Here is a 26,761-nt window from a genome sequence, read left to right on the forward strand (position 1 = left end):
TCAGGCTCTTACATTTTATTTGAGATTTTCGTTCATGCCTCGCTCAGAATTTCCTTCACACATGAGCACACGAAGAGGTATTGAAACCGAGATGGCGTCAAAATAATATTAATTTAAAAAAAAAAAAAAATACACTTCTCTAATAAACAGAGACATAATGATGCTGCTGATGTTGAGAAGTCTGATTAAATAATGTCCTTATTCCAGGTTAAAACACTTGAACAGAGAAAGGAGGAATGGGGCGGGGGCGGGGAGAAAAGGCGGGTGGGACACAGGACTTTGGGAAAGTAGAGGTTCAGGGACGTGGGCTTGTTAACCGAACTGAAAGAAGAAGTTTCCGGGTCCAGATGCTGAAAGATAAAAGATATCATTAATGAATATTTTCCATTGTACACCAGCATAAAAAAAAAAAAAAAAAAAAAGTTCATAATAATATGTATTATGAAGACAACCCCAGTCTATAAACCCTATTCCGGCATATGGACGTCTTTCCTGCAGGACTCCCCTCTGAGCCAGAGCGCAGCGAGCCATTAACAAGCAGGGCCTCTATCTGTAGAACATTTGACTGAACGACCACCATGCAATACCACATTTCCCCTGCAGTGGTCGCACGCTGCGGCTTTCTACTGCACAATCAATCGTTAGCCGGGAGCTGGACGCGCACCGATCATCTGAAATCCATCTTTAAAAAGGGTATGTGAACTTTTGCAACCAATTATTTTTTTATTGCTCCAATACAAGAAACTGCACTTGGACAAGTATTGATCTCTTTCAGGAAAAAATAAAAAAATAAATTAAAAAAAAGTAGATCTTTTATTCTTCAGTCCTGACCAAAAGTTTTGAGACGGACACAAATTTGTTTTCTGCTTCAGTGGTTTTAGATCTTTTAGTCAGATGTTTCTATGGTTACTGAAGTACAATTATAAACATTTCATAAGTTTTTAAACATTTATTGACAAATACATCAGGTTTATGTAAAGACCCAAGGGTTACAGCATTGACCCTTCATTTACAAGACTTCGGCAATTCACCCTGGCATGCTGGATATCCGCTTCTGGGCCAAAACCACAGGTTCTCAATGGGATTGGGATCTGGAAGTTTCCTGGCCATGGACCCAAAATGTAAATGTTTTGCACACGGAGCCACTTGGTTATCACTTTTGCCTCGTGACGTGGTGCTCCATCATGCTGAGAAAAGCATTGTGCATCACAAACTGCTCCTGGATTGTTGGGAGAAGTTGCTCTTGGAGGACGATTAGATACCATTCTTTATTCATGGTGGTGTTCTTAGGCATAATGGTGAGTGAGCCCACTCCCTTGGATGAAAAGCAACTCTACACATGAATGGTCTCAGGGTGCTTTACTGTTGACACGACACAGGACTCATGCTAGCGCTCACCTTTTCTTCTCCAGACAATCACTCTTCCAAATGTCCCAAACAGTCTGAACGGGGCTTCATCAGAGATAATAACTTTACCCCAGTCCTCTGCGGTCCATTCCATGTACTTCATGGACAGACTGACATTCTGCAGGATGTTTTTCTCAGAGAGAAGTGGCTTCTTTGCTGCCATTCTTGCCACCAGGCCAACCCCTATAAGTCTTCGCCTCACGGTCTCAAAACTTTTGGTCAGGACTGTAATCCCAGACCAATTTTTTTTAAACAATTTCTATGGGTGAGGAGTTAAGTAACTAAACTTTTAAAAAACTTGACATGTCATAGTGACACGATCGAAGTTTTGATCGGTGGGGTTCCGAGCACTGAGACTCCTAACGATCGCTAAAACAAAGCGGAAGAAGCGCTCAGGTGAATGCTGTGCCACTTCGTTTCTGACCGGCTTCCCGTGGCGCGTCTGATATGGGCTCAATAAAAAGTCTATCAGAAACTAATTGACACAGCGCTCACCTGAGCACTTCTGCTGCTTTGTTTTAGCGATCGGTCTGGGTCTCAGTGCTCTGACCTCCACCGAGCAAAACTTTGGACATTTTACTATGACATGTCAAAAGTTTAGTTACCCCCTAAGGAAGGGGGGCTGACAAAAGACATCTCCCTGCCAGAGGTTTTTTTCCCAGTCTATGAATAGGGCTTATAACCATAGTGGTAGCTTTCACTATAGATCAGCGCAAAGTCATGGGATTCCTTCCATTAAATGACTATTGAAGGGACATAATTATATTGAGAACTGAAGAGGGAATGTGAATATACTGAAGCAATTGGATTTTGTGAACACGGTAAAGCAGTCCTAACCGTCTCTGCTCGTCACCAGATGCCTCCTGTTCTGCGCTCGTAGGACAACCCTGTCATTAACAAGGAATACAAGGGCCGTGGCATCGGGAGAGCACAGCATGTGTATTGTCTATATACTGGTGTCAAGAGAAGGGTCTCTCCAGCAGCTGCACATTACATAGATAGATGTACAGTGTCTGCATTGCTTTATTAGTGTACACTGAATACCCTTCTCCTTACAGAATGTGCACAATACTGTCAATTCACAATCACAAGATCATTCTTAACCATTTACATAAAGTCTATTAGAATGGAGTGTAAGAAATGTGTAGAATAAAGGGCCTTTAAAATAAATAAAATAGAAGCATACAATTAACACAGTTAGTAATATAACCCCTTAAGGGGGATGTGCAGGTGAATATTTGACTATGTGAATAGTGAAGCTCTGCATTGACAATTGGAAAGGCTTTTTATGGATTTGGTGCAGCATTAAAGCCATAAGACACCTGTCACTAGCGTTGTCACTATGGATGCCATGTGGCCGAAATGCCGCAGGGTTGATCGATAAATTACTTATTTATCAGCACCTTCCTAATGTAATGTTTTGTCAGAATTGCTTTCTGTTACGGGGAGCACTTCTAATGACCTGCCCAGGGGTTGCTGGGAATTGAAGCCCTCGCAACAGAACCTATGAACACTCCATTGACTGAATACAGGCTGCTGTGAATTGCACCTGCATTCTGCAAACGGCTCTTGCTTGGTTGGGGAACTTGTTTTTTTTTCTGGCTTCTCAATGGGAGCAATTCCAATAATATTATACTAGAGAATTGTTGAATAAAAATGGCACCAAGATGGCGCTTCAATGTAAAAGCTGAGCATGTTTAGTGATCCAATTTACAGCTACTGACTGAATGCGGGAGGCTAGGCCTTGTCCACATGTGGTCCATAAAGGATTAATTGGCCAAGCTTGTCCATTATGGAAAGAACACGTACGGGTCATCGTTCCCCTATGCATATACTTCCACTGGATATGTATTTTAAGGGGCTTTCCCAAAATCATAAATTATTACCTATGCACAGGATAGTTGATAATTTTCTGATTGCTGGGGGCCCGACCTTTGGGACAGCTACCAACCGTGAGACCGGTGGTCCATAACCCCCGTTCTTCCGAACTGCTCGACCGCATTGAGTAGGACTTTGAATGGAGCTTGCATGAGTATGCTCGCTGACGCTTCATCCAAAGTCTTGGGACTGATGGAAATAGAGTACAGCGGTCGGCTGTTTCCGTCATTCTCATCGACAGTGAAGGGAGCGGACGGTACATGCTCCACCTCACTAAGGGGGGTGCAGTGAGGAAGATCTGGGAGTTCAGAGCCTCCCTTCTCATGATCAGTGGTCATGAAATGATCAATTATTCTGTTGTATAGGGGATCATTTATTATTCTGAGAATACCCCTTTAATGAAACGGATATATAAATGGTTTTGGTAGAATCATAAATCGGCCTTTAAATGTTCTACAGAAACTCACCCTCAAAGCTGAAGCCTCCAGGACTACTGAAGAATGCCTTAAATATATTGTTGGCGTCAAAATCTGGAAAACAGTAAAAAATATAAGTTAATATGATCACTATAGCTGCAAGGTAATGGGTAGATCTGAGCACTGCAAGATACAACTTAACAGACCACCAGAGATTGTAGAACGTTACATGTTTATGGGACGATCTTTCAGACGGTTTGGCCGTCCGTCTACCATGTAACATCTCTGCGGGTTGGAAAGTTCAAGTAAAACAAGAGCCAACACTCACCTCCCATGTTCATTCCATCCTCCTCCAAGTCCTGCCCACTATCATAGCGAGCTTTCTTCTTCGGATCAGACAAGATTGTGAAGGCCTCACCAACTTCTTTAAATTTCTTTTCCTCCTCCTTCTGAACTTCTGTCGTTGCAGCACTGTGTCTGTCTGAAAGGGAAGAAACCGGAGAAACTGTAGGTACAGATCTATGAATATCTAATACCGGGGCTAAGGAGTAATGAAGAAGGCCCGACCCAGGTTTCTAATGGCAAGTCAATTGTACAGTTATCCCACCAGAGAGCCTATGGTATTATAGGATGGTCGGCAGTGTAGGTTCTGCACCTCCGTTTATATACAGATCGCTCATGGTGGATGTCCAGTACAAGGTCTCCTATTACCTGGATGATGCATAAGTGCTCGCTTCCTGTACGCTTTCTTGATCTCATCTTCTGACGCATTCTTGTCTACCCCTAGAATCTTGTAGTAATCTTTCCTTTTGCTCTTCTTTAACTCCAGCTGTGCATTCTTGAGGAATTGCTTGTGTTCTGGTGAGAAAAGGGTGCCCGGAGAAAAATGTCTTATAAAAGCTTCATTGTTCCCCATACACTATTGTTTGCTGTCAAATGTAGAGAACCCAGTGAGCGCTCTACTTGGTACAGTGGCACGCCATCTGCCATTCCCTCCCCCACTACACATAAACAAACACTGGGGTATGTATTCGACAAATGTTGGGCTTGTGCCCAGACCACCAACTTTCTAAAACTATGTGCATTACCCATGAAAATATAAGATATGCTAACATGTGTTATTTTTAAAGGGGCTGTACGTGATTAGAACACATTCACATACTGCCCTTTATTTAGGTCTTCTTAAAGGGGTTTTCCGGGCCTTTCAATTCCTGGGTAAAGGATCAATGTATGATAGGTGAGGGTCCAACCCCGGCTAATCAGAAAAACTAAGGATGCATGGCATACATTGCAGCACCGCAGCCCCTTGTTTACACTGCAACGTCCATATGAGAAAAGGGGATGTGCCTGGTACTGCAGACTAAAATGGGTTGAGCTGCAGTCCATGGCACAGTCGCTTTTGAATGTCGCTGTGCCTGGATAAGAAATTAAGGGGCTCATGCTTCGGTCTGCTCATTGATGGGGGTCCAAGGGGTCGGCCCCCCACCCACCGTTCATACATTGATGGCTTATCCCAAGGAAAGGCCAGCAATTAAAATGCCTTGGAAAACCCCTCATTCACAAGGCTGCTCTTTTGGTCCCTGTTCACATTTCGTGCCAAAACCAGGAACAAACTCTAAAGCAGCAGGAGATCCTTTCGACGGTGATTAAAGTTGGCTTCAGTTAAACCGCTGGTGGGCAAGTATTGCAGCTGCATTACAATGGTCTAAAAGCCGTCTAAGGAAGAGTTTTCTCACACTCCTCTCATAAGCTCCACTTGTCATCATAACATGGAGTATGGACTTTTTTTTTTTGTTTAATCCCCTCATCTGGTGTCCAGCAGCGGCACCAAATAAAAAAAACTACCCTAAGTGAAATAGTTAACAGCCTATAGTATAATAATAATAATATATATCCAGGAGTGTCGAGCAGAGAGGTCAAACCTACCTTTTGTATTTTCTGTTTGGTAAACCTTCTCATAATCTCGAACGGCTTCTTCATACTGTTCTGTGTCTGTATAACTAGAGCGGAAATACAAGATTCATTAGAAGCGACTTTACTGAGCGCCTCTGAGAAATGACAGATGCAAAAACAAGTCCAGATCAGAGGGCTGGTAAAAAATGCCATGTTACGTATATGTCGCTCCTAGATGTGAGCACGGTCATACATATAGAGGTCATGTCGTGTATACGTCGCTCCTAGATGTGAGCACGGTCATACATATAGAGGCAGTCATGTCGTGTATACGTCGCTCCTAGATGTGAGCACGGTCATGCATATAGAGGTCATGTCGTGTATACGTCGCTCCTAGATGTGAGCACGGTCATGCATATAGAGGTCATGTCATGTATACGTCGCTCCTAGATGTGAGCACTCGGTCATACATATAAAAGAGGTCGCGTCATGTATATGTCGCAGGTTGTTGAGCATTATTTTAATATCTTTTGTGAATACTGAATTAAAAAGTTTATTCACAGGGGAAATTTAAACCACATATTCCTATTGTGGAACAGATCCTCTTCAGGGTAATCTATTAAATCTCCTACTTTTTTTTGGAGAGAGAGCTCAGGACTATGATCAGTTGAAGGATGGGGGGCCTGCCAGGGACTTTATGCGCTCCCCATACAGAATAATGTGAATAGGTTTTATCTTTCTCTAGGATCGTCAATAGCCATTCCTGAGCAAGACGTCTTTACCTTTGACCCCTCAAGTTACACTGGCGGGACCGATCATGCACATCTGTAACTTTTACTTTCAAATAGTTATTCACTTTTGTCATTTCCTCCATATCTTTGCTTAAAATGGCAAGTCCGTCCTCCAGGTCACTTTCCCTGATAAATCATTGACACGTTGCATCTATTTACTGTCGCAAGACTCTCTACAGGTGTGTGTGTGTGTAGAGGGGGGGGGTCACAATTGACTGTGGCTTTATCTTTTACTTTCCCAGACAGCACCTTCCTTCTCAGACGGTCTTCAGATGCAACGTTAAACTGCTTTTTTTTACGTTTACAGCTTTTATTTGCCCTTTTTATCCATTAAAGTCGGGGGGCAATTCGGTATTTATTCATCTTGCCTTCAATTCCACCTTCAGATCTGTTTTCTTTAGAGGACCCCACACTTCTACTGTGCTAGGTACTAGTCTACTCTTTGCGGCATCCTCCCTCTCTTTTCAGGGGTATGAATTTTTATTGACATTCATCAAGCCACCTCCAAGTAGGAAATAATCCAAAGAGAGCAAGTCCCTTTCCTTTTATATAGGCAGAGTCCTGTATAGATATTGGGTTAGTTGTTCAACCAAACCCTTTCTATATACCTTCTCACCACAAAGATTCAATAGGCACACAGAGGCCCCTGCGACAACACAGACAATTCCCAGCCGCTGCTGTAACAGAAATCTTCCCCATACCAGCACTTAACCCCTACACACTCCCTGCAGCCACGCTGCTCTCACCAGCCAGGCTTCCGGTGCACCTTTGCTCTGACTCCTCAGGGTCCTGTTTTTACTTTTGGACAGCTCAGACCTCCAGGATCACATGTCTCGACAGTTAGTCCGAAGCGCAGCCCAGCATCCATGGCGGCTCCCATGCTCCTCTTCCTTAGGAACCGTACTTTATCAGTGCCTATAAGTTCTACTGCCCACACTGAACAGCCCCTGAACTCAGTGGGCTGTATGTTAATCATTGTGCCCACCTTAACTGATTGGCCCAGAAGACTTAAGTGGTCAGAATATTACCCACGTGATCCAAGTGTCAAAATACTAAACACGTCTTCTACCTCTCGCACAAAATCGGTTCGGGGGCTGTTCAGTTGGTGCAGTAACACCCAAAGGCACTGTTAAAGCAGAGACGCTACGTAATACGCAAACCAGATACAAATAGGATTACATTATATAGTATGTTAGAATTCCCTACCATTGTGCTCTCCGTAAATACGCCTTGATGTATGTTTCGTCCAGCTTTATGGCATTCGAACAATCCTCTATGGCCTCGTCCAGTTTTTTAAGCTGTTAAAATCACGAGAGTATAGATTTAAATTAGCCGTTCAAGAGGACTTAACAACATTAACCCCATAACCACGCTCAGATTTTTGAAGACAGAGGAATAAAGAATTAAGTAACGTGAGTTCCTTGTTTGTTTACCTATGTAGTAAGATGTAGATGGTTCAACCAATATGGTTTACCCCAATTCTCCTGTGTATAGCAGTAACAAACATGTATTTTATCCAATGTCTTATATGTGGACACCTCCTTTCTTATCAGTTATCTTCTTCTACAACCTAAAGCCAAAACCGAAACAGTCAGTGTCTGTAGGGGGTAAAACCCGCGTCCCATGCCAGGCTGTGTTTACTCTGCTACAGTGATAACATGTAGTGTCCAGAAGAGGCAGTGGCTGCTGTTGTCATTGATGCCATGGAGTAAACCAGACTGGCAGGAGATCAAGCAAATATCGGCAGGGGCGCAATGGAGGATTTGAAAGGCAAGTACAAACCTTTTGTTATATTAAACCCCCTTCAGTTGATTTTTTTATTTATTTTTTAAAAAAGATATAGAAAACCATTTGTTTTCCGCTACTTCTCATGCTCTTGATATATCTCGGTATTTTGGTAGTTGTTCAAAATGTTATAATACACAACAGAAGACACCAGCCACATTAGATGCATGCTTCTATAGAACTACTTACCTTTGCATTGACAGTGCCACGATTACAGTATAATTTGGCATTTGTTTTGATATTATTGGGGTCTATGCTGAGTGCTTCTGAGTAAAGTCTGTATGCCAATTCATAGTTTCCTTCTTTAAATGCCTGGTTACCTTCTTCCTTCTTGGCTTTTAAAGCCTTAGCATTCTGAAATAAGAAGGTACAGAATAAAGGTAAACCATAAGCGATGTACAAATGGGCTTGGATCCTAAGATAGAGGGCTCTAACCCTATGTTTTCCTTGTTCCCTATAAAGACATCAGATCCAATTAGACAGGAATCTAGACCATAAATGCAGGTGTAAAAGGAGTCCAGAACTCAGCAGAACTGAAAGCCTAGAGAAGTACGTATAACATGACGTGACACACACCCTGCAGGCTAGTCGCGCTTTCTGGTGATCTGGGAACATTTTCAAAGCTTGCACAAAGAATTGCACAGCCTTCTCGATACAATCTTCATAGTATAGACAAAGACCCCGCACATACAGGGCATCGGCATTCGTAGAGTCCATCCGTATGATGTCACTAAAGAGAATTGGGACAGAAGGTAGAATATTATGAATGGTCATTTGATGTAGATAACAAGTCGTCGATGAAATCTACTGCAAAATTCGATGTGAATACAATTTAAGTTGTTTTTTTTCTCCAATATAGAAGGACTGAGTATCCAGAAAACACTACAGACTCCATGCATTTCTAGACTAAACAGATTGCATACTTTTAAATAAATTAATCAAACAAACAAACAAAACAAACACACAAACACTGTTCACACTGTGTTGGAGTTCCACGTTTGGTGTAGGGAAAAGCTACCATAATACATGCCAAAGGCGTTCACCCGATGGAGGCCCAAGGAGTGTTCTTTTGACCTCCGTAAAGCTGGTACGCGTCAATGTACTTTTTCTTTTTTTTGTTGTATAGAAAAGAGTAGTCGACTAGGTTGGTCTATGCAGAGCCAGCCCGCAAAAAACGTACACTGCACGGTATATATATATATATTTTTTTAAGATGGGAGCCTATGGGCGACGTATGCCACGGCTATACTTCAGGCAATACTCTCAACATAGATGTCTTACGTTGGGGTTCAGACGCAGTGTGAACAGAGCCTAGCACCTATAACTCCAGTGCTGCAAGGCGAGAGGTAACTGCTGATTCTACTGCTCAAAAGGTTCAAACCACAACCTCATCTGTGTAACAATACCAAATAAAAACCTGATGCATATGCAATTCAAGCTTTAAAAAAAACAGGACTAAATAAGAATATACACACCTAGCAACGGACTGGGCGTCTGGGTAGCGGCCAAGAAGCGCCAGACATTCTGCCTTGAGTATTTTGAAGCGGTGGCAGGCCGGGGCCAACTCTAAGGCTCGATCCATACAGAACACAACCTAAAAGAAGACAGTAAGCAAACGACCAAAATATAGCGGAGCTTTAATAAAAAGAAATAAAAACTAATTCTGCATTTTGTTAAATATTTTTACGATATTTCCCGTTGCCTATATAGTGCTAACATATTCCACAGTGTTGTGCAGAGATTTTTGCCATTCACAGTCCCTGTCCCCAATGGGGCTCATAACGTCATTCCCCTACCTCCGAGACTTACTAGAACGAAGTTCATAGGAAGCCGATTACCCTATCTGTATATTTTTTGAGTGTGGGAGAAGACGCCTAAACACGGGAGAACATTCAAACTCCATGCAGATGTTGCCCCTTTTTTCTGGACACTGCAGGGAACATTCAATCTTCTTCGAAAATTCTAGAAAATATTTGACTATTTTCCAATAAACATGTGCAGCCGAGGCAGCTACAAGTAAGCGATATAAGAGCAATATGAGGGCTCCGAACCTCGGGAAATTAGCGTTCGATATTACGGACCACTGCATGATAAACTGCGTATAGAGATATGGATTTACAGTGACATTTTGCTGGCTGCTCGTATCATTTGATCAAAGCAGAAGAACCTGTAACTGAAGGCAGCAGTGCACGAATATATGAGGAGTTCCAGCAGACTGTAGTCTTAAAGTGAATGGCCACCTTTTAACACCATGTTGGTTTTAAGTCCAAACTTCTGCGCTCATTAATATCTGAACGATATATCTTCATAGTCTCAGACCTGTTTTTCTGATGCAGAACTCCAAATCCATGACATGCTGGCTACTTGAAATCCCAACTAGAGGGAGCTTACTGCATACGGTTTTATTGTTGAATGTACAGCGATCCCTCAACGGCCTCAGCACTCGGCTGTTTGTCAGCCCTATAAGCTTTGAATGGAGTAGAGGCTAGCACGCTCAGCCATTCCGATCCATTCAAATTCTTTGACACCTTCCTCCCCATTACTGTGCATAGGCAGAAAAGTGTCAATCAGTGGCTGGAGCATAAATACCGCAAGTTATCAATTCTCCTAAACTATTTAAAATTAACTAATATGTGATAGCACGCTGAAATCGGCGTCAGTCATTCCTTTATGAAGCCCATAGACAGGCTGGTATAAAGGTCTGACCGATCCGCTTTAAATGCCCTGTAAGGGATAAATATCCGTAGCAAAAAATCCTCTCACCTTCCTAAAATCCCGTTTTTCAAAGTCCACTTCTGCAATCCTTTCATACTCGAGGACGGCTGCTGCGTTCTTCAACTAAAAGGAAAAGAAGATCAGCATAATATGTGCATCGAGTGTCTCCGCTCTGCGCACATATAAAGACACATACATGAATTAGTAAGAATTGGTCCAGTAAATCTACCGTGAGCATTACCTCTATCCACAGCATAGCATCTCTTACCTCCTGTCGGGTCTGTTCATTATTTGCCTCCAGTTCCAATACCTTTTGGAAACAGCGTGTTGCAGCCATAGCGTTTCCCAGAATCAAGTGACACTTTCCCTCTCGTTGATGACCCTGAAATGCATAAAATAACACAAATAATAAAATCAATGCTTCTACAGGCTGAATCAAAGATGTGCCCCTATGCCAGAACCTACCTTCACAAAGGTGTCATCAAGCCGCACAGCCTGTTGAGAGTCCTCCAGAGCCTCCCGAAACTTGCTAAGCATCATCAAAGTAGCTGCTCGATTTCCATAGTAACTAGCATTTTTGCTTGAGCAATCTAAAATAAAGTGTATTTGCATTAATAGAAAAGAAAAAGGTTGCGGCGCTTCAAAACAGAAAATTCTGCAATTACAGTAAGCATCCATAGATGGCGCTCTTCTCACATCAGTTGAAGAAAAAATAATCCAGTTCTCAAACCTACAATTAGATTTTAGTGGAATAGTATCAAAAGGGAACTGGCATGAAAAGTACCGGATTGTATAGATTCCAGACTTCTGTAGGTAATTTTATATTTGCAATCCTTTATGGATTTGATGATATTAAACTTTAAAAAGATACTTAAATGGGTAATCCGCTTGGGAAGGATCCCCCAATGATAAACCGATCACGGAGTACCCTTGTGCAAGCGATCAGCTGTAATCTGCAGGAAATTCTACAAGCATTCAATCTCCTGCAGCGCCACAGCAGGAGAAATGAAGCATTACACCAATAAATGGGCTGTCTATATAATACCCAGACATGTGGTGTCTCCCCAAGAGTAAAAGATGCCCTTTGTAGCCGTCCTCTGCTCTGGTTTAAAGGGTTTTTCCCCATCTTTGACAGTATATGGTATAAATGTCTGATAGATGCAGGCTAAGCTTTGGGACCCACACCTATCTCTAGAACGGGGCCCCGCTGACCCCGTTCTTCCTTTATTTGGCCAACTTTGTTCAACCTACCAATATGCAAAATCCAGAAGGAAGAAAATTTTCACTCTAGCACCACCCAGGAAACACTGCCCTGAAGACTCCCTACTAGCTGGATCTCCGCTAGAACCATTATGACCTTCCGAGAGGCCGTCAACTTACCAAACAAGTACTAGAAAAGGAGTTCAATACCAGATAAGTAGAAGGCCAGAGATAAATAGCAGCTTCTGCCGCAAGATGCCGGGCATGAAAGTGTTTCCTAACTTAAAGGGGTATTGCCATCTCAGACATTTATGGCTTATCCATAGGATGTGCCATAAACGTCTGATCTGTGTGGGTGCCCCCTCTAGGACTCGCACCTATATAGAGAACGGGGATCTCCCAAACCACCTGGTTAGGTGGCCACGTGGCTCTCTATTCACTTGTTACAAAAACAGCCAAGCAAATGTACTTTCCAGTCACACGGCGGCACAGGGGTCAGGGGAACCCCGTTCTCCAGATCAGTGCAGTCCCAGAGGTGACACCCGCACATACAAGACATTTATTGCATCCTCTGTGGATATCTCATAAATGTCTAAGATGGGAATACCCCTTTAAGTCACAATGTAAACTGCGCAACTCTGTTTTTACTTACATATATGAATAGAAGTCAATGAAAAGGACCCACAACATTTACTATTAAATGAGTTCACAATCTTATGCCTTTTACAAGTCAGCTATTATTTCCATCGATCCCCCCCGAGTTGCATACTAGAAAGAAAGTCTATAAGGCATAGTGTCGCCAGACTTCGATTGAGAAACGTTGTGCAGGCCTTCTAGGATTTTCATTATGGACGGCTACTTTTTAATTCATAGATAGCAAGTGTAAGCGGTTCCAGTCCAGGCTTGTATATTCATAACCTCAGAGACCACCATGCAACTGCGAGTTCTCCAGAGCCAAGTGTACCCCTTCTCCAAACCCAAGTCTACATCAAGCAGGCACGTCAGCTGCTTGGTTAGCCCGGCTGTTTTTAGAGATGATCCATATGGCCTGGAAGCAGCTGGAAACAATGACATCTGCGGACGTTCCATACCAGCGTGAGCTCAAAGAGGTGGGACATGTGTGCCGTGCGTGACTGAGGAAGAGCACAGAAATGCAAACGTCCTGCCCAGCCCCCAACAGTGGAAGCATTAAATACCATGGGGGGAGGGGAATTCTGGTTAACAATACAAAATAATAACAACAATAATAATAATGAGTTGTCAATCAGGCAAGTAAAACTTTGCGGAGATGTACGGCTGCATGCGACTCGCCAGAAGCCGAATTTTCACTTTAAGTGGTCATATGGGATTCAATTTTGTAAAAACTTTAGAGACAACTCAAAGCCTCATGCTCTTTAAAGGGGTTATCCGACTTGTAAAAAATAATTTTCCAACAGCTGAAAATGTGAATAAAAAAAAAAAAAGTTAGTTCTCACCTCTTCTTTCCCCCAGCAATTCAGCACTGACTCTCCCGCGGTACTCCCGATCTTTATTGACAAGGGCCCAGCAGGTGACCTCTGCAGCCAGAGTCGTCAGCGATCACGTGACATTCCTGGCAGCCCCGCTTAGCAATGGGAGCTATGATGCCAGCAATACGGCACATGACCACATAGCCCTCTGATTGGATGCAGCTTTAACATGTTGGGCGCTTGTAAACAAAGACCACAAGGACCGCCGGAGCGTCAGTGATGGATCGGTAGGGGAAAGAAAAGGTGAGAACTGATTCCTATTTTGGTTAATCACATTTGCAGCTGTTTGTAAAAGAATGTCTCAAGTTGAAGAGCATCTATTTAACAAATATATAAGGGTCTATCAATGGAAGCTAAAGTTTTACGCTTAGGCCCCCGGTAAACTAAACAGATTTTGAATTGAAAACAATGATGCATTCAAGCATAAACCCTATATTATACATCGTGTTTTGTTTCTCTATCTCTTAGACTCCTATCTGCGGCAGCAATCTAATACATCGCTGTAAGAGGTCTTCCCCACCCCCACACACTGATTGACAGCTATTGCTGCATACCTGTACATGCAGGACTAGATATCAATCAGTGGGCGCGCGGAGCGGGAAGCTGTAAAACTGTATATCACTAGGTAAAAGGACCAGCACGGCCGCACACCAAGTGTCAGGTTACTTTTCCAGCAAGTGCACGTTTACTTCAAAGAATAATCCAAAAGAGAACTGCGACATTCAGCCGTAAAGTTCAGTACAATGCGGAATAAAATGATTATTAATGCTGCCGCGCATTAATAAAGCCTTGAAGTCCGGGATCTTCCTATTGGCATATGTATATACAGTGAAGGAAATAAGTATTTGATCCCTTGCTGATTTTGTAAGTTTGCCCACTGTCAAAGACATGAACAGTCTAGAATTTTTAGGCTAGGTTAATTTTACCAGTGAGAGATAGATTATATAAAAAAACAAAAAAAATATAACATTGTCAAAATTATATATATTTATTTGCATTGTACACAGAGAAATAAGTATTTGATCCCTTTGGCAAACAAGACTTAATACTTGGTGGCAAAACCCTTGTTGGCAAGCACAACAGTCAGACGTTTTTAGTAGTTGATGATGAGGTTTGCACACATGTTAGATGGAATTTTGGCCCACTCCTCTTTGCAGATCATCTGTAAATCATTAAGATTTCCAGGCTGTCGCTTGGCAACTCGGATCTTCAGCTCCCTCAATAAGTTTTCGATGGGATTAAGGTCTGGAGACTGGCTAGGCCACTCCATGACCTTAATGTGCTTCTTTTTGAGCCACTCCTTTGTTCCCTTGGCTGTATGTTTCGGGTCATTGTCGTGCTGGAAGATCCAGCCAAGAGCCATTTTTAATGTCCTGGTGGAGGGAAGGAGGTTGTCACTCAGGATTTGACAGTACATGGCTCCATCCATTCTCCCATTGATGCAGTGAAGTAGTCCTGTGCCCTTAGCAGAGAAACACCCCCAAAACATAATGTTTCCAGCACAATGCTTGACAGTGGGGACGGTGTTCTTTGGGGTCATAGGCAGCATTTCTCTTCCTCCAAACACGGCGAGTTGAGTTAATGCCAAAGAGCTCAATTTTAGTCTCATCTGACCACAGCACCTTCTCCCAATCACTCTCAGAATCATCCAGATGTTCATTTGCAAACTTCAGACGGGCCTGTACATGTGCCTTCTTGAGCAGGGGGACCTTGCGGGCACTGCAGGATTTTAATCCATTACGGCGTAATGTGTTACCAATGGTTTTCTTGTTGACTGTGGTCCCAGCTGCCTTGAGATCATTAACAAGTTCCCCCGTGTAGTTTTAGGCTGAGCTCTCACCTTCCTCAGGATCAAGGATACCCCACGAGGTGAGATTTCGCATGGAGCCCCAGATCGATGTCGATTGACAGTCATTTTGTATGTCTTCCATTTTCTTACTATTGCACCAACAGTTGTCTCCTTCTCACCCAGCGTCTTACTTATGGTTTTGTAGCCCATTCCAGCCTTGTGCAGGTCTATGATCTTGTCCCTGACATCCTTAGAAAGCTCTTTGGTCTTGCCCAAGTTGTAGAGGTTAGAGTCAGACTGATTAATTGAGTCTGTGGGCAGGAGTCTTTTATACAGGTGACCATTTAGGACAGCTGTCTTTAATGCAGGCACCAAGTTGATTTGGAGCGTGTAACTGGTCTGGAGGAGGCTGAACTCTTAATGGTTGGTAGGGGATCAAATACTTATTTCTCTGTGCACAATGCAAATAAATATATATCATTTTGACTATGTGATTTTCTTTTTTTTTTTTTTTATATATAATCTATCTCTCACTGGTAAAATTAACCTAGCCTAAAAATTCTAGACTGTTCATGACTTTGACAGTGGGCAAACTTACAAAATCAGCAAGGGATCAAATACTTATTTCCTCCACTGTATGTATATATATATATATATATATATATATATATATATATATATATATATATATATATATATATATATATATGCAGCTTGGCTGGGCAATGAGAGCAGGTAAGACCCCAATCCTAACAATGCAGGTCCCTAGCAGTCCTTACCAATTGCCTTTGTATAGTAGTTGTAAGCTTCATTGTAGTCCTTCAGTACATACAACGCATTCCCCTTCTCTTTGTAAGCCTCAGCCTCCCTGCAACAATGAGAAAAAATGCTGACGTCATAACGTTTAAAGGATCCTAAGTATACGCCATCAATATTACAGCCCTGGAAAACCCAATTATGATGTAACCCCACACTCCCTTGTAAAAATGGTAAACCAAAAGACCATGTCAAATGTTATTACCCCACCTGTTTACACAAACTGTGAAAGGGGTCATTCCTATATTTTACTAGCTTTGTATGATGCATTACTAACTGCATAGCAGGGGTTTTTTACTGTAAGAGCAGTGAGATGAGGAAATGCTTTGCCCCAGGATGTTATGATAGGGTTACTCAGCTAAAGCCCTTGACGTACTAACATACTATTAGGTCAGGGTGATTGCAGGGGCACCGCTACTGTGCCTGCGTGGCCACCAGCGAGAGGACGACACTAATGCACAGCTGCATAGGATCCAAGAAAAATTAACTTTTTCAGTGCCACAATCAAACCTGATTGCAGCACTGTACAAACTTGGGACCCCCTTGGCGTTGTCAAAATGATCGTCAAGGTTCGCGTCACTATGGAGATCCCAGGGGTTACCTCTTGTTAGGGTCCACCAGTGGTTTGCTCTAACAGGTGCCTGTGTATACATCTATGCAGGCACACAAACACTGGCGCACGGGAGTTAAAGATGAAATAAAGTCAATCTCATTTTATGGACATAAAAATATATATATATATATATATATATATATATATATATATACATAGTATATGCTGTTAGTTATGGGGGTGATTTACTGTAAATATTTAATTTCAAACGTTTATTTTTTTTACTATATATATATATATATATATACACACACACACACACACACACACACACACACATATACGTGTATACACTTATTTTAGGTCAGAGATGAACGTTGTGAAAGACAGGGGTGATGGTGCTGCTTCTAGAAAAATTAAAGTGCCCCTTTTAATGAAGCTGTAACCTAAATATTGAGTCATTTGTACATATGTCTTCTACAGTTGGCAGCTAGGCAAGGACGTATACATGCAAGGACTCATTTACTCCATGATATTTGTGCCTTTCCATAGATTCTGACCCGATTTAGGTTTTCCTTCTTCTCAATTCTGATCTCATTCAGCTTTCCATAACAATTTTTTTTAAAAAAAGAGGCAGACCAATAAAATAAGTCCTAAGGAGCGAACCTATACAAAGTGACAGACGTCTAAGGCCCCATGCACACAAACGTGCTTTTGCGGCCGCAATACCCCCATTCATTTCTATGGGGCCATGCACACGTCCGTAGTTTTTATGGTCTGTGCATGGCCCGGGAGCCCGCACTGCAGAAAGAACGGACATGTCTTATTACGGCCGTCTCCTGCGGTCCGGGCTCATTGAAAATAATGGCCGCGGTCATGTGCATGGCCCGCGATTTGCGGGCGGCTTGCGACTGACAGTCCGCTGCCGGCTCACCCGAAAATCATGGGCATGCACATGGCTACGGTCGTATGCATGAGGCCTAAGTCTAGCATCCAGTTACACACAGTAGAGAGGTTTTATTAAGTGACGCCACTAAAGTCTGGTTAAAAAAAAAAAAAAAAAAATTATATATATACACACACACACACACACACACACACACACACACACACACACACACACACACACACACACACACACACACACACACACACACACACACACACACACACACACACACACACACACACACACACACACACACACACACACACACACACACACACACACACACACACACACACACACACACACACACACACACACACACACACACACACACACACACACACACACACACACACACACACACACACACACACACACACACACACACACACACACACACACACACACGTTCAAAAGTTTGGGGTCACCCAGACAATTGTGTTTTCCATGAAAACTCACACTTATATTTATCAAATGAGTTGCAAAATGACTAGAAAATATAGTCAAGACATTGACAAGGTTAGAAATAATGATTTTTATTTGAAATAATAATTTTCTCCTTCAGACTTTGTCAAAGAATGCTCCATTTGCAGCAATTACAGCATTGCAGACCTTTGGCATTCTAGCTGTTAATTTGCTGAGGTAATCGGGAGAAATTTCACCCCATGCTTCCAGAAGCCCCTCCCACAAGTTGGATTGGCTTGATGGGCACTTCTTGCATACCATACGGTCAAGCTGCTCCCACAACAGCTCTATGGGGTTGGGATCTGGTGACTGCGCTGGCCACTCCATTACAGATAGAATACCAGCTGCCTGCTTCTTCCCTAAATAGTTCTTGCATCATTTGGAGGTGTGCTTTGGGTCATTGTCCTGTTGCAGGATGAAATTGGCTCCAATCAAGCGCTGTCCACAGGGTATGGCATGGCGTTGCAAAATGGAGTGATAGCCTTCCTTATTCAAAATCCCTTTTACCTTGTACAAATCTCCCACTTTACCAGCACCAAAGCAACCCCGGACCATCACGTTACCTCCACCATGCTTGACAGATGGCGTCAGGCACTCTTCCAGCATCTTTTCAGTTGTTCTGCGTCTCACAAATGTTCTTCTGTGTGATCCAAACACCTCAGACTTCGATTCGTCTGTCCATAACACTTTTTTCCAATCTTCCTCTGTCCAATGTCTGTGTGCTTTTGCCCATATTAATCTTTTCCTTTTATTAGCCAGTCTCAGATATGGCTTTTTCTTTGCCACTCTGCCCTGAAGGCCAGCATCCCGGAGTCGCTTCTTCACTGTAGACGTTGACACTGGCGTTTTGCGGGTACTATTTAATGAAGCTGCCAGTTGAGGACCTGTGAGGCGTCTATTTCTCAAACTAGAGACTCTAATGTACTTGTCTTGCTGCTCAGTTGTGCAGCGGGGCCTCCCACTTCTCTTTCTACTCTGGTTAGAGCCTGTTTGTGCTGTCCTCTGAAGGGAGTAGTACACACCGTTGTAGGAAATCTTCAGTTTCTTGGCAATTTCTCGCATGGAATAGCCTTCATTTTTAAGAACAAAAATAGACTGTCGAGTTTCACATGAAAGCTCTCTTTTTCTAGCCATTTAGAGAGTTTAATCGAACCCACAAATGTAATGCTCCAGATTCTCAACTAGCTCAAAGGAAGGTCAGTTGTATAGCTCCTCTAAACAGCAAAACTGTTTACAGCGGTGCTAACATAATTGCACAAGGGTTTTCAAGTGTTTTCTAATCATCCATTAGCCTTCTAACACAGTTAGCAAACACAATGTACCATTAGAACACTGGAGTGATGGTTGCTGGAAATGGGCCTCTATACACCTATGTAGATATTGCATTAAAAACCAGGCGTTTGCAGCTAGAATAGTCATTTAGCTCATTAACAATGTATAGAGTGTATTTCTGATTAATTTAATGTTATCTTCATTGAAAAATACTGTGCTTTTCTTTCAAAAATAAGGACATTTCTAAGTGACCCTAAACTTTTGAACGGTAGAGTATATATTACTTAAAATAACAATCCCCTAATATATTATTGGAAATGGCCTCTTTAGTCATGTAAGTGCGTCTGGCTAGTATTTTTTAAATGCAAAGCCTTTGTCTGCTGACAGGTACAACCACGGGGGAACTAAAATGTCTAAGTTTATTATGGGAAAGCTCCCACTGCTAACAGTCGCATATCCGATAACATTCCAGTAAAGTACAAGATCACATGTAAATGTATTTTTAAAGTCCAGAAATTGAGGCCTATGATGCTTTGCAGTAAGGAACGGTGTTTAAAGGGGTTGTCAAGGATTAGCGAAACATGACTTTCTTCCAAAAACAGCACCACACCAGTACACAGGTTGTGTGTGGCATTGCAGCGCAGTCCCATTCACTTTAATGTAGCTGAACTGCAATACCAGACACAACCCATGGAAAGTTGTAGCGCTGTTCTCAAAAGAAAGCAGCCATGTTTTTCTACTCCTGGACAAGCCCGTTAAACTTTAGTGTTGAGGGTAAGGAAAGCAGTTGTCACCTTTCTACCCCTTTGGCTGTTAACCAGGGAACTCGTATCAAGGGGGGGGGGGGGGCTGCATTCATTTTGCAAGGACAGTGGGTAGGGGATGTCTTCACCAACAAATACCTGCAGCATGAGCTCATACACAGCTACGCGGCTTTCCCACCCAACCAGAACAAGAACCCAAGGAACATGCAAAGGAGGAATTGATCCCTCAGGAACACAAAATCATTGTATAAGCAGTAGTGCCGACCCGAACGAACGAACGAACGAACGAACGAACGAACGAACGAACGAGCGCGCGCGCGCGCGCACACACACACACACACACACACACACACACACACACACACACACACACACACACAATCAGTAGCGTTTACAGCAGCAGCAAAATGGATGTGATTTGAACAATTCTTATCCACACACTGCAGAAAAAAAATAAATCAATTCAGAATATGTGTGGAAATTGACCTACGGCGTGGAATTGAAATCCACAGCGTGTAACGGGAGCAGAGCGGAGTTGCTGTACATTCTCCACATCAACTTTCATGGGGTTGAAAAATAAATAAAGGCAATAAATTTGTTGTTTATATTTACCTCCCCAATGAATTCAATGGGTAAAAGCTCCAACAATGTGCAATGATTCCGCAGCACACATTGACATGCCGCGGATTCAGAGCCTGCACCGCAGGTCACTTTATGAACGTCTTCTCAGCATTTTTTCCGCAGTGTGTGGATGAGAATTGTTCAAATCTGATCCACTCTGCTGCTACTGTATGAGGCCCCCTGCAGACGGCCGCAGCCGTGTACGGTCCGTGATTATGACATGGACGGGCCACGGATTGTCACCCGCATTTGTGGGCCGTGCTCACATTAAAAAAGCACGGTCCGTAAATGCAAAAAATAGGTCAGGTGCTATTTTTTGCGGGTTATTTCTACGGTGTGGACATTTACCTGTAAATATACGGGAAGGTGTTCAAGGCACCTACATTTATGGGTTAGTATTGATTCTCTATATATTATCTAATGATTATCCATAGAGCGCTTATGTCTGGCCACTAACACTATAAAGCCAGCCCCTGGAGTGATGTAAGTGGCCCCTAAAGCCTGTAATGTCTAAGGGCTCATGCACATGGCGTGAATCGGGTCCAAGTGTGTGTTGTGATATGGATCAGTGTGCTTTGCGAGTGGCATGCGTTATTCACACACTCGCAAAGCACATCTTTTTTTTTTTCTTATTATTTTCAACTGAATTGATGCCTACATCATGCACCGAACACGCATGTGCATGCGTGTGCGTGGTTTTTCACGCACCCATTTACTTCAATGGGCGCGTAGGTGCTTGATAATGCACCAATATAGGACATGCAGTGTCTTTCACGCAGCGGACTCTCAATTCAATGGGTCCGTGTGCCGTGTGTTGTTTCAACGCACAGCACACGGGCGTGACTCACGCTCGTGTGAAGGGGGCCTAACTATGCAAAGCCATAAACCTGGCTTTGTGTATCTTGTACTGACCTTGAATTGCCTTCGGTTTTGGCTGCCACATGAAATCCGTGGGCACTGCTGACAGACAGAGCTGTGATTTCTGGTATAGTACATGGGTGAAGATGGATTTTCTCTTCTATATACCAGTCTACTGTACTATATAACGCTTTATCTTCTACAATCCACAAAACATGCTCTGTACAGACACTGAACCAGCAGGGGCTACAAGGACAGATTCATGCATCCTTCAATACCATATGAAGATGTAAACTGAGCCGACATTTACCTCTATCCCAATCTGCTCTGATATATAGACATAAAAAAACCAGGAACGTCTCCGACTGTTAAAGGGAACCTGTCACCAACATTTCACCTATTGAACTCTACTCAGCCCTCGCTGGCCGCTGCTGTCAGAATTCATTCCCGTTATCCCCTCTCCTAAACTCCTCCTCCAACTGTAAATAACGGTCCGCAAACATTTTGCAACTTTTACGGTAAAAATACGGCAGTCTCGTTTGTGCCTCTTCTGATCCCGCCCACCGCCGAAAACTGGCCCCCACTGAATGCAGAGATCTCCTCTGAGATAGATAGAGCTTGCGCCCGTCATGTATGGTCAGACACCCTTCCCTGCTTCTCCCGGGCCTCATATCTAGTTAGTGCGCACGCACCAGAAAAGGACATTGATGCGCAAGCGCAGGATTTTATGCGTGCTGGGAGAGGCGAGGAGCCGTCAATCAAAGGTAAGGAGGCGGGGTTAACTCGGAAAGTCTTGTGGAATGAAGATATGACTCTTTTCCAACGAAGATATGACTTTTGCTCATTGGCATACGGTGCGGGAACACTAAAAAGATAATTATAGGATACATAAGAATGATTTTCCACCCACTTTGACCAGGTATTGCTGGTTTAATAGGTGAAGTGCTGGTGACCGGGTCCCTTTAAGCACCACTTCAATCACCCTCATATGTCTGGCACCGTCTCCAGCAATACTGCACAGTGCAGCCCGGATGCCCACTGCCAATCTGTGCCGCTACTTATACAGTTTCTGCAGCAGGAAACGTGATGCCTTCATTGTGAAAAAAAAACTAAATAAAGGCGCTGCCACGTGAAGCGCCGGCTATAAATAAGAACGGTTTGTGTCAGAAGGAGAACCCAGCCGCACTGTACACAGACGCAGTCGATCATTTCTTTGTTCAATCATATCTGAGCCGTGGGAAGATGCGACATAGAACGCAGCCTGTAATTTACATCAGAACATTCTGATACCACCAAAAAAAATCAAGGACTAGAGCGCTGGAGATGACACCATAAATGCAAGTTCTGCGGCTTGATGGGAACCTGGAGGCTGTTAACTGTCTCATGTTCCAACATGCCGTCTCTCTTAAAGGGGAAGTTCATATTTAACACTTGCGGGCCTTTAGATTGGGGGTGTAAAGTGTTAAACGTTCCTTATAATGAGATGATCTGCTTTTGGGGACAGTGTTTGAGGCTGCTCTTCTAATATACCTGTGTCTATGTATATACCAGTATCTATGTACACAGCTCATCCTGGGAGGAGAATACATGGATGCTGCGAAGTAAACAAACAGCCATGTGCTCAGCCTAGGACAGATCTACTATCGGGGTCACACTCTAATGATATATTGAACACTTCAGTTCCCCAGCCTAGGGCTACGTCCACACACAGCGTCATCACTGCACAATTTATTTCCGGATTTTTAGTGCGGAAAACCTGCAAAATTTTGACTTGAGAAATTGCCATGCTGCAGATTAAGAGCCCGCAGCACAGGTCAATTTCCGCACTTGTTTTCTGCAGATTTTTCTGGATGAGATTGCGGCTTCTGTAACACCCTGCGGAATTTCTGCACAGACATACCCTAAGGCCAGATGCACACGACGCGTATTACGTGCAGGTTTGCCACCCAGATTTTCATGCAGCAAATCCGCAGCGTAATACAGTTCCAGCAAAATAAATGAGATTTCAATTAATGTCATCTACACTAATTTTTCCGCACGTAAATTGACCTGCGGTGCGTATTTTAGAATCAGCATCATGTCAATTTATTTTGCGTTTCCGTCTCAGAATTGTATCTGACAAGTTTATAAAAATAAAAAAATAATTAAAAAAACGCACCAAAATAAGCAGAATCACAGCTGCGCCTATTTCAACATTAAAGTGTAAAAACCACAATATTAGGTGCGGGTTTGACCTGTGGAGTTACCTGCGTTTTGGTGCGATTTTCCGCTACAAGTTTTGCAATGTGTCCATATACATTACATGATATTGGCTGAGCATACATATACATATATATATATATATATATATGGGATGTCGGGCGAAATAGCGGCTAAGTGTGTGGCTAGCTTAATAGGACCTCTAAGTTAAAATGTGGTCTTCCCCTTTAACTAGATTGCCAGGACCTCTCCTGTGGAACTACAATTCCTAGCATGACCCGACAGCCGCATGATGTGAGTTGTAGTTTCACAACAGCTTTAAACCACTGCACCAACTTATGGACATTTCTCACTCCAATGACTCCTTTATATCTAATATGAAGGCCCCGCTCTGATAAACATATTTGTAATATCCCAAAACGTACAATTCCCACATTGCTGTATATTTATGAGAAACATTTTACCGCAATGTTCATGAAAGTGGCGCCTGCTCATCATTAACTCACCGCCGACAGCACGCAAGCATAAGGCTATGTTCACATCTGCATCACGGCTCCGTTCCGACGAAACTCTCCATCAGAATGGAGCCTTGACTGACACAAACGGAAACCAGAGGTTTGATTTCAATGGTGACGGATCAGGTGCCAATGGTTTCCGTTTGTCTCAGCTGTGCAGGTGGTTCCATCGTTTTTGACGGAATGAATAGCGCAGTCGACTACAGTATGGACTCCATCAAAACGACGGAACCCCTGAACAACCGAGACACACGGAAACCATTGCCACCTGATCCGTCACCATCGAAATCAATGGTGATTGAAACGGAAACCTCTGGTTTCCGTTTGTGTCAGTCAGGGCTCCGTTCAGATGGAAAGATTCAACGGAATGGGGCCCTGACGCAGATGTGAACGAAGCCTTAGGGGCCTTTTACACTGGCCGACAATCGGCCTGTGCAGCAAACGCCGATCAACGAGAGATCGTTGATCGGCGATCGGCACTCGTTTGCTCCTGTCACACGGAGCTATGGATGGGGACGAGCGGTCGTTACTCCGATTGCTCGTCCCCATCCATTATCATGTCGGCAGTGCGTCGTCCTGTTTACACAGGAGATGCGCTGCCGACAATGATAATATTTTACTTTTTTTAAACCGATACAACCAGCAGATGATGGAGCGTTTGCTCGTTCATCTGCTGATCAGTTTACAATTATCGGCAACGAGCGTTATACGGACGCTCATCTGAATGATAATCGGCCAGTGTAAAACCCCCTTTAGTTAACAGACCCCTGCGGGTTTATATTCTTCAGCAAGATTATTTTCAGTGAACAGAAACATTCATTGTTTACATCCAGACGTACATTTACATGTCAGGACAGACTTGCAGCCTCTGGACAAAAAACTAAATATTCTCTCCGTTCACTGACAGCAAGCATAACTCTTGTAAGCGGTGAGGAATTAAAACAAGTTATACTGTAAAGTTGCAGAACTTTTTATCATACGATGATTAGGCTTTATTTACGGAAAACGATGTTATGGCAGCCTGTGTTCAGAGGACAATCATTGGTTGCTGTCAACTGCTGGTGGCAGCCTGTACTCCGATAACAGGAAAGGAATTGTAAAATCCATCGCTAGGAGTTATAATAAAGGAGCAGGGTATCAGCCCAAGGGCTCATGCACACAGCCGTGTCCGTAATCACGGTCCATGATTACGGGCACGGCCGGCCACTGGCGCCTGCGGACAGCCCCCCCCCCCCCGCATTTTCGTCCCGTGCTCCCATATAAAGCAAGCGCTAGGACATGTCCTGTCTTTTGCAGAGGCTTTCCATGGCCCGGACACCTCTCCGCAAATATACAGGAAGGTGTTCGTGGTCAATAGAAATGAATGGGCCTATAATTGCTGGAGCGCAATTACGGACAAAATCTCGTGTGCATGGAGCCCAATTCTGAAGCAGGTGTCCTTAAATGACCTTATGATACCAGATAATGATCTGAGGCATCCAGGGTCAGCGTGCGTCCCATTGACCAGGCCCCAACAATCAAACAAAGGACAATTTCCCCCCTAGGGGATTTCACTATATATTTTTGGACACACTATATAAAGTGTCAATGTGTCGCCGCCCTAGTGTTCATATAATAACACTACACATATACAGATGTTTTTAAAGCGCTGGTTGGATTGGATCGTGCGCCCTGTTTATGACATTTTGTGCAACGTACCAGTCAGTGATGACAAGTTTTGTTGGTAGAAAGGGGCGTGGCTAAAAAGCGAATAGGATGCAATGTATTTATCAGTGATGCACATTTTATATATGGAAAAAAGGCGTACAAGCAAAACAGCCGCCAACGTCACACGTCCACAATCCCATCGTCTGCGCTATCCTAGCTAACGGAAAAGGGACCGGCAAGGAAGGAGACAATTTACAGCGTAGATGCCGATCCACGTCCTGTACATTATATGTATATAATGCTGGATCATCCGGTTCATAACGATAGTTTATTATATCAATGGGATGAGCAGGTGTCACTGATAATAATGGGGGCTCCATTTGACAGGGCACAGCTTGGAGTACACAGATGCCCCCCAGGACGTATCACATTGAGGGGTAAGAAGCCCCAGTCAGGCCTCAGGCTGCCATGCCGCCCCCTCCCCCATGACCCCTCCACATGTCAATCACTACAGCCGATTCCATCGCCCTCACCGCAGAAGCACGTACGCCCGTCTCACATACCTATCCCGCTCCTCCAGACTCCTCTCCAGATCTACAGGCGCCATCATCACATCGCAGTCCGCGGTTGCCGCCATCTTACCGCCGGCTTAGAAGGGAAGGAGAAAGAGACGCGACTTCCGGGTCCTCCAAGCCGACACGAGTGCCAGTGAGACCCAGC

General features: G+C 43.5%; 1 protein-coding gene across 1 annotated transcript; it reads right to left on the reverse strand.

Moving 5' to 3' along the window:
- DNAJC7 (DnaJ heat shock protein family (Hsp40) member C7) lies at positions 1 to 26,760 on the reverse strand. Its single transcript, XM_075845769.1, has 14 exons — positions 26,605 to 26,760; positions 16,162 to 16,250; positions 11,351 to 11,475; positions 11,154 to 11,267; positions 10,934 to 11,008; positions 9,646 to 9,764; positions 8,747 to 8,900; positions 8,360 to 8,524; positions 7,592 to 7,683; positions 5,628 to 5,701; positions 4,413 to 4,559; positions 4,030 to 4,182; positions 3,753 to 3,815; positions 1 to 350 (listed from the first exon to the last, which is right to left on the reverse strand). Exons 1-14 carry the CDS (start codon positions 26,676 to 26,678, stop codon positions 313 to 315), a joined length of 1,482 nt encoding a protein of 493 aa, XP_075701884.1. The 5' UTR covers positions 26,679 to 26,760; the 3' UTR covers positions 1 to 312.
- Between the last annotated feature and the right edge of the window lies 1 nt (position 26,761).

Source organism: Rhinoderma darwinii, chromosome 13, assembly GCF_050947455.1.
Source record: "Rhinoderma darwinii isolate aRhiDar2 chromosome 13, aRhiDar2.hap1, whole genome shotgun sequence".
Lineage (NCBI taxonomy): Eukaryota > Metazoa > Chordata > Amphibia > Anura > Rhinodermatidae > Rhinoderma > Rhinoderma darwinii.

Excerpts from the sequence above, each read along its gene's own strand:
- DNAJC7 (XM_075845769.1), bottom strand. The coding sequence starts at position 26,678 with ATGGCGGCAACCGCGGACTGCGATGTGATGATGGCGCCTGTAGATCTG. Across the intron at positions 8,901-9,645 it reads GACGCCCAGTCCGTTGCTAG|TGACATCATACGGATGGACT; the intron begins GTGTGTATATTC and ends AATTCTCTTTAG. Across the intron at positions 4,183-4,412 it reads AGCACTTATGCATCATCCAG|ACAGACACAGTGCTGCAACG; the intron begins GTAATAGGAGAC and ends CTTCCCTTTCAG.